General features: G+C 36.2%; 1 protein-coding gene across 4 annotated transcripts in view; it reads right to left on the minus strand.

The window, feature by feature from the left end:
- The window catches only part of EZH2 (enhancer of zeste 2 polycomb repressive complex 2 subunit), a 51,208-nt gene that overhangs the window by 15,892 nt on the left and 16,885 nt on the right, over positions 1-18,431 (minus strand). For 2 of the 4 annotated variants that reach the window (XM_050318135.1, XM_050318107.1), the window contains 7 exons: positions 13,254-13,377; positions 12,623-12,751; positions 9,614-9,730; positions 8,118-8,238; positions 5,863-6,006; positions 5,235-5,337; positions 4,535-4,698 (listed from right to left, as the gene is read on the minus strand). In XM_050318135.1, coding sequence (XP_050174092.1) covers positions 4,535-4,698; positions 5,235-5,337; positions 5,863-6,006; positions 8,118-8,238; positions 9,614-9,730; positions 12,623-12,751; positions 13,254-13,370 — 895 coding nt within the window. In that variant the 5' untranslated portion in view covers positions 13,371-13,377. The remainder of the gene's footprint in view (positions 1-4,534; positions 4,699-5,234; positions 5,338-5,862; positions 6,007-8,117; positions 8,239-9,613; positions 9,731-12,622; positions 12,752-13,253; positions 13,378-18,431) is intronic. The other 2 variants (XM_050318125.1, XM_050318116.1) reach the window with 2 other exon arrangements.

The raw sequence follows: 18,431 nt of genomic DNA on the forward strand, positions 1-18,431 counted from the left end.
TTAATGACAACAGCACATGGAACCCCAGAGAAGCAACATATTCTCCAAGGCTTTCTTAAAATGGTATAAACAATATTATCAACAATATTATAAACAATAGTATCACTAATTAAATATTGCATCCCTTTATTAAAAAAATACATTACATTTTATAAATCAGGAAACACAAAAAAGCTTTAATTTTCTACATATGGGCATGTAGCTCATAAAAATTACTTACAAGCAAGCATAGGAATGTAATTTATGCATATTGTTGCTATTAGCACTTTCTTTCCCCAGGTTTCAGTTAAAAGCTTTTATGTAGTATGTCACTTCTCATATGTTTCAAGTAACCTTGAAGTGTTCATGCATTCTCTAGGTAAAATATGCTAAATAACAAAGAACTAGCAATTTAATGCCAAGTTATTCCACCTTTTTCCAGCTTTTAAGGAACAACGAAATGATGGGAGTGTCCCCCCCCAAAACAGAGGGGAAACCTCCACATTTTGTAACACTGCATCTTTAAATTTGCACAGTATATAATCTCATTCAGGTTTTTTTTTCTGCATAATGTTTTACTTTCTCTTCATAGCACAAGAAAAATAATTTTACATCAATGCAAAAGAGCAGTAAAACATTTGCAAGCCATGATCCATATCAGAGTGCTGCAGTGTGCAGAAATCAAAACTATTCTTTTTACGTGTCGCTTGCAGATGCAAACACTTCTCTCACAAGTTCATTGTGCGAGGTCCTAGAATGAAAATTTTTTCAAAAATTGTTTTCCTTTGGACAATGAAAACCTAGTTAGTTTGCAAGGTAGTGAAATAAATCAACCTTTGATATTTTTAAACCAGAGAGACTTCAAAAGTAGGCTCTGATACTTAATATTAGAATTATATCTTGTATTAAATTATTTAAAAAACACCCAACATAGAATGGTTAAGATACCTGTAGTCAAAATCTACCACCACTGTTGTGAGAGATTTTTTTGGGGGGAAGGCTTGTTACAAAGAAAGGACCCAGGGTAAGTATAAAACTATTTGTATAGCTGTATTATTAATTTTTCAAATATCAGTAATAATGTTTTTCAAAAAAATCACAGAAGACTTCGTAGGGTTTCCTAAATAACTAAAGTCCGTATTTCTTTAATAATTTCCTCAAGAAAATAATTCTAAAACTGCTTCACTGAGCATATTTTTTCTCTTTGAGATTTATTATCTGTCTCATCCCCAATGGGCTCAACTCTCATATTTTTCATATTGTGAAAGTACACAGGCAACGGTTTAGCCTGAAATGTACATTTGCTTCACAGTCAAGCTATTTGGGAAATTCCCCCTACCTGATACTTTTCCTTCTTCTAAATTCTTTGTTAGTCCAGACATTTAGGCATAATTCCTTGCTGTCAGCAAATGAAGTCGGTACACAAGTTTTTTCAGTAATGTCATCACCTGCACATAAAGGGATTGCCAGGTCGTCAAGGGGACTTGACATGTTAAAAATCTAATGATAACTTTTCCTATATTTAACTCAAATGTTCTAGAACAAAGACTGGAAACTCCATAAAGTAAGGCTGATCTTAGCAAAAATGGAATCTAAGAGGGGGAATTACAAGAAGCAAAACCAGATCCAACAGAATTCCTCTATTTTTTTTTTTTTATTCTCTCTGCCTTCTCCAGAGATTTGTACCTTTCAGAGTACAAATCTGATCACTGTGGCCCACCACATTGCCAAAGTAATTCATCAAAAATGTCATCTGCAGAAGCCAGGACATCATCCTGCAGCACTTGGGAAGTGCAAGAAGTAGAACAGAGGCAACTGTAGAAAGGTTATCAACTTTTTTTAAAAGTTAAATTGTTGCAGAGACACTGAAAATTGCTTAGTGCAGCCTTCCAATAACAAGAGTGGTCTTTTTTTTTTTTTTTTTTTTGATGAGTTACTTATTCCCAGCAATGAGCCTGGTGAGTTTTGACCAACAGTCTTAAAATTTCACAGGAAGCAAAGAGGTCATACAAGTGACTCTTTCACTTTTTAAGAGATAAATTCCTAGCTCTAGACAGACACGCAGACAGACAGACACAGACAGAAAACAATCCTCTTTCCTTGGTATTGCTATGGACAAAAGCAAAAGGAAGCAATGCATCCAAAGCAGTGAGCAGTCATTGTTGAGGTGGAATTTGGGTATGTTTTCAGGGAATGGTGACTGAAGCATCAGTTTACTACATTCAGTGTGCAGTGCAGAGGCTACATAGTGAATGTGTAAATCAAGCTTCAAGAGATCTCTTTGCAATGATCAAGTAACAGATACATCATTATCAGTGACAATGCATGTGCTGCATAGGCTGTCATGAGGAGCATTATCATAAGCAGTAATTTCACACTCCATCATGACACAAAGGTACCTCTTGAACGCCTTCACAGTGAAAGTGCTATTCATCCCTCTTGCTGCTATGGCCCTGAAATTCTGAGGGGATGATTTAAAGTTTGGGCATTTTTAAGTACGAGGCACAGTTTAAATGAAGCGTTGGACATGCACCAGGTTGGAAAGAACACTGACTTAAATAAGGGACGTATCAAAACTCATCAGCAACAAGAACTTAGGCAATCTTTCAGCATAAACACTTTGTCTTACACCTCAAGGTTATGAACATAGAGAAAGGAGGCACAGCACTTTCGGCTTAAAGGATGCTGCTAGTGTGAGAACTGAGGTCCTTCAGCCAGTCAGTGTTTCAACCAAAGACTCTGGACTTTCCCATTGGCTGAAATGGGCACTCAAAAACATGTCAAAATGTACAACACTATGAACCCATCCTTCACAGCACTGAGAGAACAGAAGTCTCTCAGAGTTCGTGCCTCAGAACGGTGAACTGGCAATACGAGGCTCCCCAAAGTAGCAGGTACCAACATATGGTCAGTGGAACCTTTCAGTTCTACTTTTGTCAATCTGCAAAAATGACTGTGAAAGGCAAATCCACAGACTAATGAAATATATGCATATTTTAGAGGAACCCACATGTTCATTGGAAAAATCCTACAAGTTTATAAAATCAGTGAGAAAAATGACCTAAGACCACTGCTGCAGAAATACCTAAGGTCTTCAAAGGTGCCCCTGGGAAGAGTTTGTTCTCACTATGTCCAGATAATGCTTTTTCGTTGACTTAAAAAGTCAAAATCCTTTTAAAATGGCACTTAGTCTCTCTGCTAAACTATTGAGAGTGTCAAGAACTCATATAACCCCTGCCACACAAATGGATTGCCAAGAGGCAGCATGCAGCTTCACTTCCCTGGCCTGCAGACTAAGGCTGCACACAGCACTTCTTGGAATGAGTCATCCAGGCAACTAAGCTACTACAAAATCTACAGCTTCACAGAACACATCATGTTCAATCTGGCTGGACAAGGCAGCAGCTATACCTCCAGAAACTTACTGTTCTTTAACATTATTCAGAAGTAAGAGCTTCCTTTTATCTTTTTCCTCCTATTTTCAAGCAAGGGCTGTCAACAGAATATAAGCAGAAAGTGAAACTAACAGACCTAGCTCCAAAAGGCACAAATACTGTTGGAACAAGGAATGTGAAAAGCTTCCCTCCTCCCCACCACCTGAGAACAACTCCAATTCCTCCTCAGACTGAAAGGCAACTAAGGGATACTAAAAAGCAGCAGCATTGTGCAAAGCCTTCAGTGTGAAGTACAAACACAGGCAGATTGCATGTCTGCTGGATGAGGAGCTGCTGACAAAGCACAAAGATTTCCAAATGAACATGCATGCGCACTCACAGTGGAACATGCAAATGAACAGTTAAGTCAAAAGAGAAAATTAATTTGAGGGCATCACAGTGTTCCACTACAAGTCAAAACCAGTTCATAATTGACTGTTCGTTTCCCCTTCACATTTGACTCTGTTCTCTGAGCAAGAACTGCCTCAGGTAGCACTTCAGAATCTCTCTTACTCTTCACACTTTGCAAGTGAAAACTAACATCATTGCTAAGCTCTTGTTAAATCCTTCCCCCAAAAGAATGGGGCAACATGAAAGCAATTCAGTGGAAAGGATATCAAAATTTTTTAACTCAACTCTCTGAAATAATTCTTCAAATAAGTAAGTTATTAACTTCAGAGAATAAAAGATAAAACTGTTCATAAGCGTTTACTCTCCCTACTGGAAAATGAAACAAGTTTGATGAATAACCAAGAATTTTTATGGAAAAATACATTCCATTCTCCATGCATAAACTGAGAAAGTGTAACACAGAACTGATAGTAGAAAATAATGCAGTTTTCTTACAGACTATATAAAGAGAAGTGATGTTACAGGTTGGTCCAAGTCAGGAATTCTATACAAAGTCCTAAATGCAAAAAGGATAACAAACTACCCCACAGAGGTGCATTTGGTTTTTTGAGGTATAGTTTTCACTGCAAAATAACGTCAACATGGACAGGCTGTTTTCATAAACTTCAGAGATACTGATGTTTTTATTTTTTCTTCTCTTTCCTTCCTACTGCACTGTATCCTGACTTGCAAAAGCAAGATATATACAAGCACACTATAATCATACTTACGATGTAAGAAGCAATCATATTTAAAACAGCGTCTACAGAAGAGTGTGTGAAAAGAGTGCAGGCTTTGCTCCCTCTGAACGGATTTAGCATTTGGTCCATCTATGTTCGGTGTGCATTCAGGAGGAAGAGCTCCGGGAAGCTGCTGCTCAGTGAGTTCTTTGTATCTTTAAAAGAAAGTAATGGAAGTTATTTATTATTCCGGTATCACTTTGCATTTTCAATGACAGATTAAAAAAAGAAAAACTAAGAAATATGAGCCAGCTGAAAAGTCAATCTTTTAGTGATACAACAAGTTTTTAATTTCAAACTCATTAATACAAATATAAAATTGACTAGGAAAGAATACGTCTGTTTTCCAGACCATCATCTCTTCATACATATTACTCACTAACTCTGAAAAGGAGATTTATTTCTCTTTTCAAACAGAAGCTTTTGCTTTAATACCTCAAAAAATTACATAGATTATTAAAGACACACAAGCATACCCTTTCTACCAGTTTAAAACGAAGGCTAATAAACACTATTGTTTGACTCTGTGGGAACAGCCAATTCCCTCCAAGTATCACTTGCAGTAGTTACACAACTGCCACAGAACTAGCTGCAAGGGGGACCATTCCTAATCAACAAATATTTAATGAAGTTGAGGAATCTTTGTTTCATAGAGCAACACAGCAATATGCCCTAAGAAATGCTTTCTTACTTCTCTTTCAGTTCTTCTGCTGTACCCTTGTCCGGAAACATGGAGGAAATGGCTTCAAATATCTTGTCAGAAGGAAATCTCCGAGGTGGGTGGCTTTCTTTCTCTGTCAAGGAAGCAAAACATTTGGAAAACAAGAAAATTATATTTCTGTTTCTTTGCTACCTCAAGAAGGTGTTCAGACAAAGGGGGACTTCACCAGAATTCTAATGTGTGAAAAAATGACAGACAACTTAAACTGGGTTAAGTGATCTTTCCTGCCGAGAAAACTCTATTAGTAAAAATGGAGAAACAATTATTTCACCAGCAGATGGAGACGGCAATTCAGAACTCTGCCTACTTTAGAATAATATTTCATTTTTTGAAGAGCATCAAAGCATTTATTAGACAGATATCTGACTAATTTTTGTTGCATCTGACTGCCTCAGTATGCAGATAAAGAAAAAGTGGCATAAGTGCCCTTTGCAGTATTCTCTGTACAACTCTTGAAATAAATCACAAAGGAAATTATGAAAATCCTGCTACTTTAGACCTGAAAACTGTATTGTATAAAGAAGAGTTTGAACAAGTTTATTTGGTGGTTAAATAAAAAGCTTTGGGTTTGATTTTTAACCCCTGCAGACAGACATACCCATCCTGTTACCTTCCCGATCTTTTTGCTTGTCATCTCTTTCCTCAGGATTGTCATCTCCATCATCATCATCTTCATCGTCACTATACTGACCAAGGGCATTGACCAGCTCAACAAATATTTCATCGTTGATAAATCCACATTCTGAAATTCAGCAAAATTGTGAGTGAGTACAAAAGCACAAGGTGTATATGAAGTATTTTTAATCCTCCCTACACTTCAATTAAATTATGGTAAATGCTGTTGTTTATAAAAAACAATTTTGTATTTTCCCCCTCTTAGTTTCAGTGTATGAACAAGAGATGAGTTAAAAATACTCATTATTCATTTCTTAGACTGACAATTGGGAATGCAAGAAGGAAACTTGTGGACATTTTCCTTTTCCCTACTTCCTATGCTTCATACTAGTACACATATATAAATCTCTCCTCCTTGGAAGATAAAAAAAATATTACCAGCTAGACTATTTAGGAGATTTTATGCCAGAATCCCAGTTCCAACACGATAAGTTAAGCCAGTCTGGAAATGCATGTTAACAGTCTATAAAGTAATTCTCAGTCAGCTGGGGAATCTCATGAGAGATTTTTGGTTGGTAGTCCCTTAGCATCCACTTCCCTACAGACACCACTAGCAGGGTGATAAAAAAAGAATGCAGTTATATACAAAAAATTCAAGAGAAAACTGAAGGATACAATGCTGCATATATCTACTTATTAGTTTATTTTCTGTTGTGACATTCAGAGGGCAGAAGAGATTTAACAATAAGGCATTTCTGCACAGAGGAAAAATCAGTGTTAACAGAAACTGCTATTTTTCAAAAAATATCCATGAACTGTACAGGAACTTCTGTGCTTATCGCCGTCCTTTTTAAGTTGGACTGGTGTTGGATGTCAAAATAACTTGACAGAAACTAATAGTTTTATTACTATGTAGACACTGAAAACACCATTTGGATGTTTTAAACAGAACTCTTAATATACACACACAGGTTAGTACAAATTAATCTCCCAAACATGCAATTATAAAGCTAGTTCAGAATTCTGACTCCTACACAGGAATGCCTCTGGACTACAGATTCCCACAGCATTTAATTACAGTCAGTCAAGAATACGAGTAATTGGGAAACTAAAAAAAGTCTTTCTACTTTCCATATACAGGTTTGAAGATCCCATAATGACAATTGCCATCATGAACTTAGGTCTCAAGATGCTCAAACAGGACTAATTTTAAAGATAGACTCATTTAATAATAAATTAAATCATAGAAGACATTTACTACTAATGTCATCATTTTGACATAACCAGTTCTCTGACAGGGATATCAGCAATCAGTAAATCTGTAAAAATATCCAAAGGCCAAACACCACGAAACATTTTATGTTCCTTATGAAATATGAAGGCACTAGCTATCCTGAGGACATTAACAAGTCTAATGTAAGACCAAGTAGCATTTATTATTGAATCACAGGCTTAAGCTTCATGAGAAGCACATAATGAACTCAAAAAACGTAGTTCTCTTCTTCAATCACTTCAGCATTAACAGGAATATAATCAATTTTAAGAAACTATTATTCCCTGTTTTAGTGAAAGGATAGAGTGGGTGGGTAATGTTTCTGTAAAGGGAAGTAGTCAAGAGAAACCTTTACAGCTGTAAAGCTCAGTATACAGACTTGTATACTCAGTCTACAAAACTTGTATAAACCAGTTCTGAGTGAGCACACAGAGCAAGTGAAAGGTCGCCACTTCACTGAGACTTTAGCAAACCAAGAGACAGATTACATTGCATGTAGTCCAGCTCCGACAAGGGAGAAGAGGTAAACTACATCTGAGAATAAATATATACAAAACCCCACAAAGCTACAAGAGGTTATTCTATTGAATTGCATTTGCAATTGTTGTCATTATCAGAGTTTTGCATACTTCTCCTGCCACTTTCTGCTAGGCAGGACACACAGAGACATTACAATATTTTATTCCAAAGCTCTGGGCACAAAACTGAATGCCAAGAGTCACTGTATGGTATAGGGAAAAGATAATGTGCTTAATTTCTCCATACTACTACTTTAAAACCCTTAGCCTTACGAAAATGCAAAGCAATATATTTAAATAAGGAATCCAGTTATACCCAATATTTACACAATGTAGAGATTCTAGAGACACTACTGTAACAATCAAGCATCAAGCCTTAACAAGCAATACTACAACAATTATTTATGTAGGAAGAAGTGATTAGTATACCTGAGTGTTTGGGCTCACCTCTGTCTCCATGCACTTTCCCATCATAGTTCTTGATGAGTTCTTCAATAAAGGTACCATCCTGGTCAAGCACTTCATCTCCCATATATGGAATGTTATGTAAAACAGTTTCATCCTCTACCTAGGAACAACAGTTATAATCAAACTATTTTAAATTGCATTTTCAAGTGACCATTTCTGCATTGCTATTTTCCACAATGTACAAGAGTCTAGCTATCACAACTAACTGGCTTCACTGCTTTAGTACATTTACCATTAATTAAAGAAATGAAACAGAACCATCACTGAAGTTCAATAATTTTTTGCACTCATGGTGACTGGCTCAAAATACTAACACTAGCTCCTAGTCTCAAGGTTAGCAGTGTTTCCACAAAGTTTCTACTATGGAAACCCACTAAGTTACCTAGCTTTGGGAAACTTACATCTGACAAGTTCATTTGCCCTCCTGTGGATCTCTTCTACAGTAATGTTGGAAACCACAATGGAAACCACCCCTTCATTGTTTGCCAGAGATAAGAAAATATGCCACAAAAAGACTCCAAATTCAAGTTGTCTAAACAGCAAGCAGAAACATGCCTGACAATTTAATCTGAACTCCACTGTCTTTTTTTGTCTGCATATAGACTAAATGCATTAATACTCCCATATTTTATCAGTAGAATTTATGGACCCTGATACTCAGTTGCATCTACAAAAGAACCTTCTATTATTAAGAAAATAAATGTAAACTTTCGTGCTGATCAAGATTCTGGAGCCCAAAATATCGAACACTGATGAATTGAAAGCAAGTAGAAAAATGTGTGGAAGAACTCTGTACATATACTGATAAAAATGGTTATTTAAATCACCATGTTACTATTATTATCATAATAACCAGTCAACAAAGGTGGTCATACACAAAATGATGTGACAAAGATTTGAAATACACTAAGCTTTTCAAATAACTCAAATACCTACTTTAGAAATCTAGAGTTATGGCTTCTGCATACAGTGAAGCTAATCAGAAAAAAAAGCCATACTTGGGTGCTAAATTAGAATGACCATTACGTGGGGAGACTATTTGAGGATTAAGTTCCCTTTATGCCATAAGAATTATTATTCTGCTACAGGTATGTTGATTGATTGTCTTACTTAAAAGTATTCATACTCCTCAGACAACATTTCTCATTAAGCTAATTATATACTTTCAAATAAATCAACATTTGGTAAAGGTCACACAAGACAATAGGTCACCTGAATTAAATAAACTTTACATCAAGATTTTAGAGACACTTAGGTTCACTGAGGATAGAGATTTAGTTTGAAATCAAAGTTAACTTTATTTTATTGAGGAAGGGCTTATTGGGGAGGAGGGCTTATTTCTGATTATTACTGCCTTATTACCAATACTGAAGACAGAGAGGATAGTTGGCAATGGATTTTTGCTGGTTTACTTCTAAAATGAACACTTCCCTTTTCTCCATACATTTCTCCTCCCAGCACTTGTTTAAACTTACCATAAAATTCTGTTGAAGGGGAGACCAAGAATACATTATAGGCACAGAAGCAACAGCATTGAGAGTCTTCAAAGGGATGACTTGTTTTGGAAAATCTATGTCACTGGTGACAGAGCACTGAAATAAGAGGTTGAAGTTACACTTATATAGTAACATCAGAAAAAAAAAACCAAACAAAAATAAAACACAGAGTAGTTCTCAATGTACAAAATTCAAAGAGTTTCTCAAAACATCGACCTTCGAAAAACACATCATTTTTTTAGGGCATAATACTACAAATAATTTCAGTGGGAAAAAACTTCAAGAATTATTTCTATGTCGATACCTTTGCTAATAGATCATGATGGGTTTTTTCCACTTACTATTAAGTGGCTGTGATAGTATTTTATTCAGACTATTCAACCTACGATACAAATTAAGTTTGTTATCTCAAAACAGATTTAATACCTGTTGCTGCTACACTGCTGTTAGTGCATTTACTCAAGCCATCTGAGAGCCAACTGAATTCCCCTGGGTTCAGATCAATACACTGCAGATATCATGTATTATTTATGTTATGAAAATAAATAAAATTTTACTTTAATGCCAGCAAGGCACCTTACATAAATAAAACCTCCATGTCTTTTTAACTCCTGCCTTGTTTTCCCATTATTGTCAGTTTACCTTCATCCTATCCTCAAGCCTTTAATTATGCTCACTGCTTACAAAGGAAAAAGGAAAATTAATTCTTAATACACAACTCTGTGTATTAAGCCAATGAGTTTTTCAGCTACAGGACTATTGTTCTAGAGATTCAAAGATTTACGTAGCCTCCAAAGGATAAACAATCCATAGAAATATAGACAAAATTAAGTTATTTTTCATCTAGTCAATAGTTAGCTGACACAGGTCAACTTCTCTCAAATACTTGGGCAGTAGTATGAAGAACTCTGAAAAACAAGTTAGAATCAAAAGCAGACAGAAACATACAAAGCTAGGAGAAGTACAACAAAGAGGATTTGGAGATAGGTAAAACAAAGCTTAGAACAGCTATCATAGCTACCTGAAAGGAAAAAAGTGGAGACAAAAGATCTTTCTCCTTTCCAGAAGGGAAAGATGAACAGAGCTTCACATTTCTAAAGAAATACACAAAGTAATGTAACAAACAGCATACAGAGACAGTACCCCAGTAGAATGACACAAGCCAGATTTATTTCTTTTCTTTCTAATTTGCAGCAAATGAAATTAGATTTCTGCTCCGTATATGAATATTTAAGACGCTATCTCTGCTATGCTACTGCTTTATTTCCATTTCAGGTTAATGTTTAATTCTCTAGCTAGCAGCCATCTAGCATATTTTTCATGTATTTTTAAAGAAAAATACAAAAGTAAAAAAACTAATTACTTTTATCTTTGGAACTAGAAGTCTCAGGCTGAAAAATAGGCTATGTCAAAATGACTCAAAATGTTTGGTACTAAGTCTCCATTATGTTGCTCTGTTGTTTTGGTGTGGAACCCAGCTTGATGTTTAGTAGGCCAGCACAGGACATGTTATTATCACTGTTTGAAGGCACTCACAGAACCTTTCCATCAAGTCACTAAATTTCTAGCCAGTGTCTTATGCAACTCTGAAGAAATTCAGCATATTAAGAAGAGGAGATTTTAAAGTAATCTTTTAAAGTCTCCACCATTTCTTTGTCTCACTTCTCTCACTATAAGTCATAGTAATCTTAAATCAAGCATTAGAGTTCTGACTCGTGAGACAGAGACTGGATTTGAATGCAGTAAGTAGTGTGCTCTGTCAATACAGGCAGGAAATTGACATAAGGAATAGTGAACACCAAGCTTAAAAAAAGGAAATAAAAAGAAAGAGGAATTGTGAGGAATGATCTTTTACGAACAAAAAAAAAAGGTGAAAATTGGATGTGTACCTGTGCCAATTATTATCAGAAGTTCTGATTCCACAGTGCCATTTAATAGGGAGAGAGCAGTACTTGTAATTTCATACTCAAGAACATTTAAAAGAGAACACTCAAAGTTCCTGGTCAGCTTGCATTTGAACACACATGCACATAAATGCACCTCTGTGATACACCTCTGTCCCTCAATTCTCCACTAAAATTTCAGGAAAAGGAAAATCCGTACATAAAGTGTTTTTTTTAACCTATTCACACTAAGGTCTTTTCATTCTCATCCTAGCTTTTCAGATTACAGATAAAACGTCTTCAAACTGTTTTAGTTTGAAGAAATGCCTAAAGAGCAACCGAGAAAGAAAATAAATTAACCTGGGCTGAATACAGAAAGTTGGAATGGGCTTAAACCACTGTTCAAGCTACCAACACGACACAGGACACAATCCTGAGTAACATGCTGTAGGATGACTCTGCTTGAATAGAGAGGCAGTCCCTTCTAACCTTACCCATTGGGTGATTCTGTGAACACCAGTTTAGGTGCTCAAGTTGCACCACAATTATGGAAATGTTTTTCACAAATTTAGCTTCCAGTCTGCTTGTGTAACACAAGGGTTCATCAACCTAACTAATTCCTTTTAGGATCTTTGTGGCTAAATGACTTTAATTAATATAAAGAAGGCTTTGTCAAGTGGGTGTGTTCACAGATTTCATGTGCTTTAACTCAGTAAGAACCAAAGTAACCACACATTTGTACAACTTGGGGAAAACTCCAACAGATGCAAGAGTAAACTCCCAATACCACAGAGACAAAACGGTTTGATTAAAGGATGCTGAGATATGATCCAAGTATTACCAGAAATAAAGAAGCTTCACTTTTGTGTTTCATTTAAAGCTAGGTAGCCTGCTACATATTTATTGTTTTCCAGAAGTCACATGATCAAAGTAAATCATAAATAAATTCTTTAAGAGACTCATACAAAACATATTAAGCTACCAAGCCATATCATGCTGGGGAGGGGAGGGGAGGGAAGGAAAAGAGCAACCAATTTTCCAGTAATAAAACGAAAACATGCTAACAACCTTGTAAGTGGAATTACCACAACACATGTTAACCAACCTCCCTGGTCCCGCGCAATGAGCTCACAGAAGTCATGATGTGAACAGGCTGTATCCTACGTTGTTTCCATTCTTGATTTAAGATTTCAGTTCTTTCCAGTATCTTCTGACGATTAGAATTAAACATACTCTAAAAATTAATCACAACGTTACAGATAAATCAAAGACTCTAAATTCATTTGCTAGCATCCTAAGGCATTATAACATTTACTAAAAAAATAAACAAAACCAGACAGGTTAAAAAAAAAAAAAAAGGTGCTCAAAACTCAACCATACAGATTTTGTTTAAATGTCAGAGAGATTCAATACAGTTCATTATCCCTTTCCTCAATTCAAACCACATTTGCACATTTAGATACTCAAAAGGTTTAGCACGGAACTAAATTCTAAAGGGTATGCAGCTAAAGAAGTTGCCATACTTGCTCTCCACAGTATCTTTTGATACTTAACATTCTCATATAAATGTATCACACCTGTTTATAAGACCATAGAGTTAAGACAAGTTTTCAGTAGGTTAATGAAGTATTCAGTGAAATTGTTATAGCAGATGTTAATTGCAAGACACCTCATACTTCAGAGGGAAATCAATATTTGTATAATTTCATAAGCGATAGAACCAAAAGACAAAGCACCTTTACTTCATCCGCACGTCGGAACCTCTTAAGCTGCCTCAGTCTCATATATTCTGATTTTACGCGTTTTCTCCAACAAATTGGTCCCTTCTCAGACTTCTTTCCGGTTTGACCCATGATTATCCTACAAGAGACAACATCATGTTATTATTACCAAATATGATGCCACTGCTTACAGAAGAAGTGAGAGTGAAGTTAGGTAGGACAGAGATATTCCTTTAACACCTTTCAGATTCTAATTACTTTAATTCCTCTCAATCAGACACTTATGATACCATCCCAAACCAACAGAGAAAAAAAAGAAAATGCATTTACGTGAGAGACACTGGAAAACAGTGATTTTAATTGCAGATCAGTGGGACCCTTCACACTTGCTTTAACCACTTCTAATGCCTCTCTAAAAAGGTAACTGGTGGATTTAAAGGGGTGAAAGAGGAACAAATCAAGATTCCCACTGTAAAGATAAACACTTGAATCCTTACAGTCAGCCTTGTAAATTATCTTCTGGAGATCTATGTTCACGGCAGACTAACTTTTTCCTCCTTGCAGGAGTGGTCCTCTTCACTAAGACACCAACTCCTACAATGGGCTTCTAGAACTGACCTCGAGTGCAAAGAGGTACTCCCAAGTACAGTCCTCCTACCCAGACTCAAGATTGAAGAAATTCTAGAAATATAGACAAATAATTCTGAAATAGACAGAATAAGAGAATTTGCTCTTTTTTCAAGCGTTCTATAAAAACCCAGACTGTCCACTGATTCCACTTTTGCTGATCACCCTCCTAGTGCCAACTGCTTCACTTTTATGTTACAGGACTGCTGGCAATGGAGTTGTATTTTTACATTATAATCCAAGCACATTGCTGGAATGTGCCAATCTGCTCAGTATTTTTCAAAATCAAGGACCGTATGCTGCGACTATGCTGGCAAAGACTATTTTGACAGCATCCTGAAACTAAACCACTACATCAAAGACTGGCTTCCTCACAAAAGCTGCATTGTAACAACCTACAATATTTCACTAAATAGCTCAAAATATCATTCACAATAGCCATCATGGATGCAAGGCTGAAATGTCCAGTTGTCTAAGGTTAATATATTCTCAAACAAGCATAACTAATTTGAGCAGTAACAATTACAGCCCTTCTAATTATCAAGGCAGGTCAACGTGAACAGAGGTGTCATCTTCAGATTCAAGTCAAAGGCCCAGTGCTTTCTTCACTGCCCCACACCACAGCTCCCCTGACAATCATAAGTACAGCTTTATCCAAGTTATTGGAAGCTTGTTGCTCTATTTTCAGTAGCTCTGTACAGGTCAGATTTGAATTCTATCAGACTTTATGATGGGGAGGGGGGAACTAACACAGAATCTTCTTATTCTCAAGATTACGCCTTCATTTACACTGAAGAAAAGGTAACAAATCTATAAGAGCCTGACACACATCTTCATGCAAGACTTAATAATCATATTTTGTAAGAAAAATTGTTAGGTTTTAGATTTAGAGGGAAAATTAATCTACAAACAAATAGTAGAATTGTCAGCCCAAATCATGGGAAATATCCTTTGATTAAAAAAGACACCAAATACAAATAAGTACCACATAATGCACCTGACTACACAGAGGGGGAGGATGGAGAACCAGCACAGGAAGGTAAATCTAGAGTAAAGCATCAAACATAGTTATACTGCTTCCATGCACAAGGCAGCAAGTAGAATCCTCCTATATCTTATTTGTCACAACACCATCAGTTACAAGAAATAAAAAAATAAAATAATAATTTAAAAAAATAATCCTGGACCATTCATGTTAGAACACAATCAAGACAACCAGTGACTCAAAGTGCACTATGATATTGATTAGAGAACAGCATAAAAACACCATGAAGTACAGAAAATACATTTTATTATATGTTAAACTAAGCAAAGCAAAAATACGGAAAAACATCCCATTAGCTGGAAATAAATTAGATATAGAGTAAGTGCCATTAAATAACAGAATCTCAATTTGTAAACAATACAGAATGTCAAAATTGCTTCAGTTACAATTCAGCCAAAAGACATGGAAAAAGTACCAGTGAACTCCAAAGACAAACGAAAGCTCAGCTGGTAATACTGAAGTAACAGAGCTCATAAAACAAAAACACAGATTACATTTACTTGTGCTAATACTGCATCAACCACAGCCCTTCTTATTCTAGTTTCCTGGAGAATAATAAATGACTCGGGCTTAAAAAAGCTTTCTTAACTGAAATTAATTTGCCAGATAAGCCCTACTCATCAAAAGCAGATCTATATGGAAATCATATATAATTGGATTAAAAACAACAACAAAACAAACTGACAAAACCCAACTGAATTTCCATCTTTCTTTCATACAACTTAAATACAGCCCCAGGAAGACCCCACAAACACGGTTTTAAGATGTGAGAGAAATGTATCTCCATCAAATAAAAAATCCAATCTATTCAATTTTCCAGCAATGAACATCATTGTTACCTGTTGTACTAAAATGTTAAAAAAATAACACTTCACAAGAAGATTCACATTTCCCTTTAAAACAGCATAACTTACACTCAGGTCATTCATCTGAAAACAAACGTGACTTATAAGAACACTCCTCTTCCACTAGTTTCAAGCTGCTATCTGGTGCACAATACAGAAAATGACTTAATGTTCAGCGCACCAAAAAACAAATCATAGAAAGTGAAAAAAAATTCCACTGTTGCTTATGTCAAGTTATAGCAAGAAAAAGTTCTTCTAGATAAGGTAATAACATTATTGTGCAATAGTCGGTGGGATATACGTCATATATTAAGTCAAATAAGTACAAACAAATTAAAAACTTCCTCTTAAATGGTAAGTCCATATTATGAGAAAAAGCACTGACTGGAAAGGAAACATATGCATAGATAGGTTATAGAAAAAATATAGCTCAGGAAAAAATAAAAACTGTCCTGGATGCATGTTTGTAAAAAATTTTCAGCAATATTCAAAATTAATATATTAATGAACTCTCAGCAGCAGTTTTTCAAACCAACTGAACTGCGCTTTTATGTTTCTGGGCAATTGAACATCACCATAGTAGAATTACAGTGTTGTTAACATATGTACTATGATAGGAGTCTCAAATTCTGTCCCAAATCTCAGAAGAAAGTACAGAACAACAACAACAAAAGTAAAAAAAAAAAAAAACAAGGCAGGGGGTAGGGCAAGAAGAGCATATTCATAGTGGACAGAGTTAATTCTCACAGTGCAGTTCTTCACATTAGGACTACAGACAAATACTACTGGCAACTTCCAATGTCAGTTCAAAGGTTGTCCCCAAAACTATACATTTAAGATGCTAAACCTGAGAAACCAGGATAAGAAGTTTCACAGGGAAGGACAGGGAATCTTGGGGGAGCAAAAAATGAGACAGAACTATGAAGTCTTAAAGAGGGCTGCTGGACATCACCTCCATCCCTGCAAGCAAAAGTAATTCAGAGAATTAAAAGACGTCAGGGAAACATCAACATAAACTCAATCTCTGAGGTAAATTCAGGATTGTACATGTTATCTCAAGCCTACTATTGGTCTACTTGCATTAGTACCTGTGTGTTAGAAAAACCCTTCCCAAATCACTTTCTTACAAATGTGAACAGTAGAAATTATGAAAGTACTTTGAGCTGTAAAAAACTGCACAGATTTCACTTTGTAAGACAAGAAAAGAACCCTGGATATTTTCCTTAAATTATGTTATATGGGAATCAGCTAGGATTGTAGAGTAGAGAAAGCAGTGAATGTTAAGATCAATTTGTCAGAACTAGCCAACTTTTCATATAAAGTTTCAGAATATCCCCTACAACAGCCAAAGTGGCACAAGCTAAAACCTATCTGTCCAAGAAGCGTTAAGCCAGTCTTAAGACTGCACAGTGTTAAACAGTTTCCATTTAATAAAGAAAACATGATACTGGATTGTCTCAGTGCAATGGTCTGATTCTGAGAGCCCCCAGGCCTTGTCCCTCTTCTCTGTCCTCATTTCCCCTTCTGAATTCTGCTAGTTGTTTCTATTGTTTCTTAAATCTTATTCTTTCCCATTTTTTATCCTTCTGATAAAAAGGGTCCGCAGTAACCACCTAACTGCCAAAGATCCCAGTCCTGAAAAGTTTTATCCAAAAGAAAGAAACTATGTAGCAGCTAACTCAGTTATTTAAGGGCAGATTAGGGCATCTCCAACAAAGATACAAAGAAAGTAAGCACAACTCTAAAGCAGTTACACTGTTTCTAGAGAAAGCTCATCTCCCAAAGCGCAGAATGACTTCCATACAGAACCTGAACTGACCTCAACAGATCTCACCTGGCATCACGCTGAAGAGGGAAACCTTGCCATTAACTCCCTGTACCTTCTTTGCAGAAGAGGGAACACTGAGAAATGTGGTGAGACATCCCAAGCAATTCTAGAGTCAACACTCACAGACTGACAGCCTGTCTCATTCCACACTGGGCAATCATCCTGATTCCACAGCAAACTAGGAGATGCATGAGCCACACTTAAATGCAAAAGCTTAACATCTTGGGTCCAAAGCTGCACTGAACGCAGCCAGCCCTCCCGGAGCACAGCACTGCAGAGCTGAAGGGACTCCACACTGCCTACCCCACACATACAGCTCAGCGTTGCTGCACTCTGCTCCCCAGCTCTCATGACATCCACTCTTTTCCATTACTTGTCCTATTATATCTAATTTCCTGAGCTATAGAATATACCCATGAGTGGTGTACCTAAGTGCAGAGGTAGCACTGAACATTAGGTAACTATACTAATGAGAGAACCAATGCAATTTCAAACAAACCGCCACCAAACACAAGAAAAATAACATAACTAACCCCTCTTTTTGAACAGTAAGGGGATCGAACTATGCTATTAGGAATGAGACATACTGAAGCCACCTAGACATTGATTTAGCCAGAAAAAAAAAAAAATCTACAAGAAAATAGAAACAAAGAGATACTCTTTTCAGTTTCTACTCATACTTGCATATCTGGAAATGAAAAAATATGGCAGAGCCCCTAAAGCATATACATTTGTGTTTTAAATAAACCCAGCTGAGCATTTCATAATTCCATACAAGATCCACATTCTTTATAGTAATTTTTTCTGAAAATTCATGTCTATAAGCTTAAATCAGCCAACATTTACTT

This window comes from Myiozetetes cayanensis, unplaced genomic scaffold (assembly GCF_022539395.1).
Source record: "Myiozetetes cayanensis isolate MyiCay16 unplaced genomic scaffold, myiCay2020 scf1, whole genome shotgun sequence".
NCBI classification, from domain to species: Eukaryota; Metazoa; Chordata; class Aves; order Passeriformes; family Tyrannidae; genus Myiozetetes; species Myiozetetes cayanensis.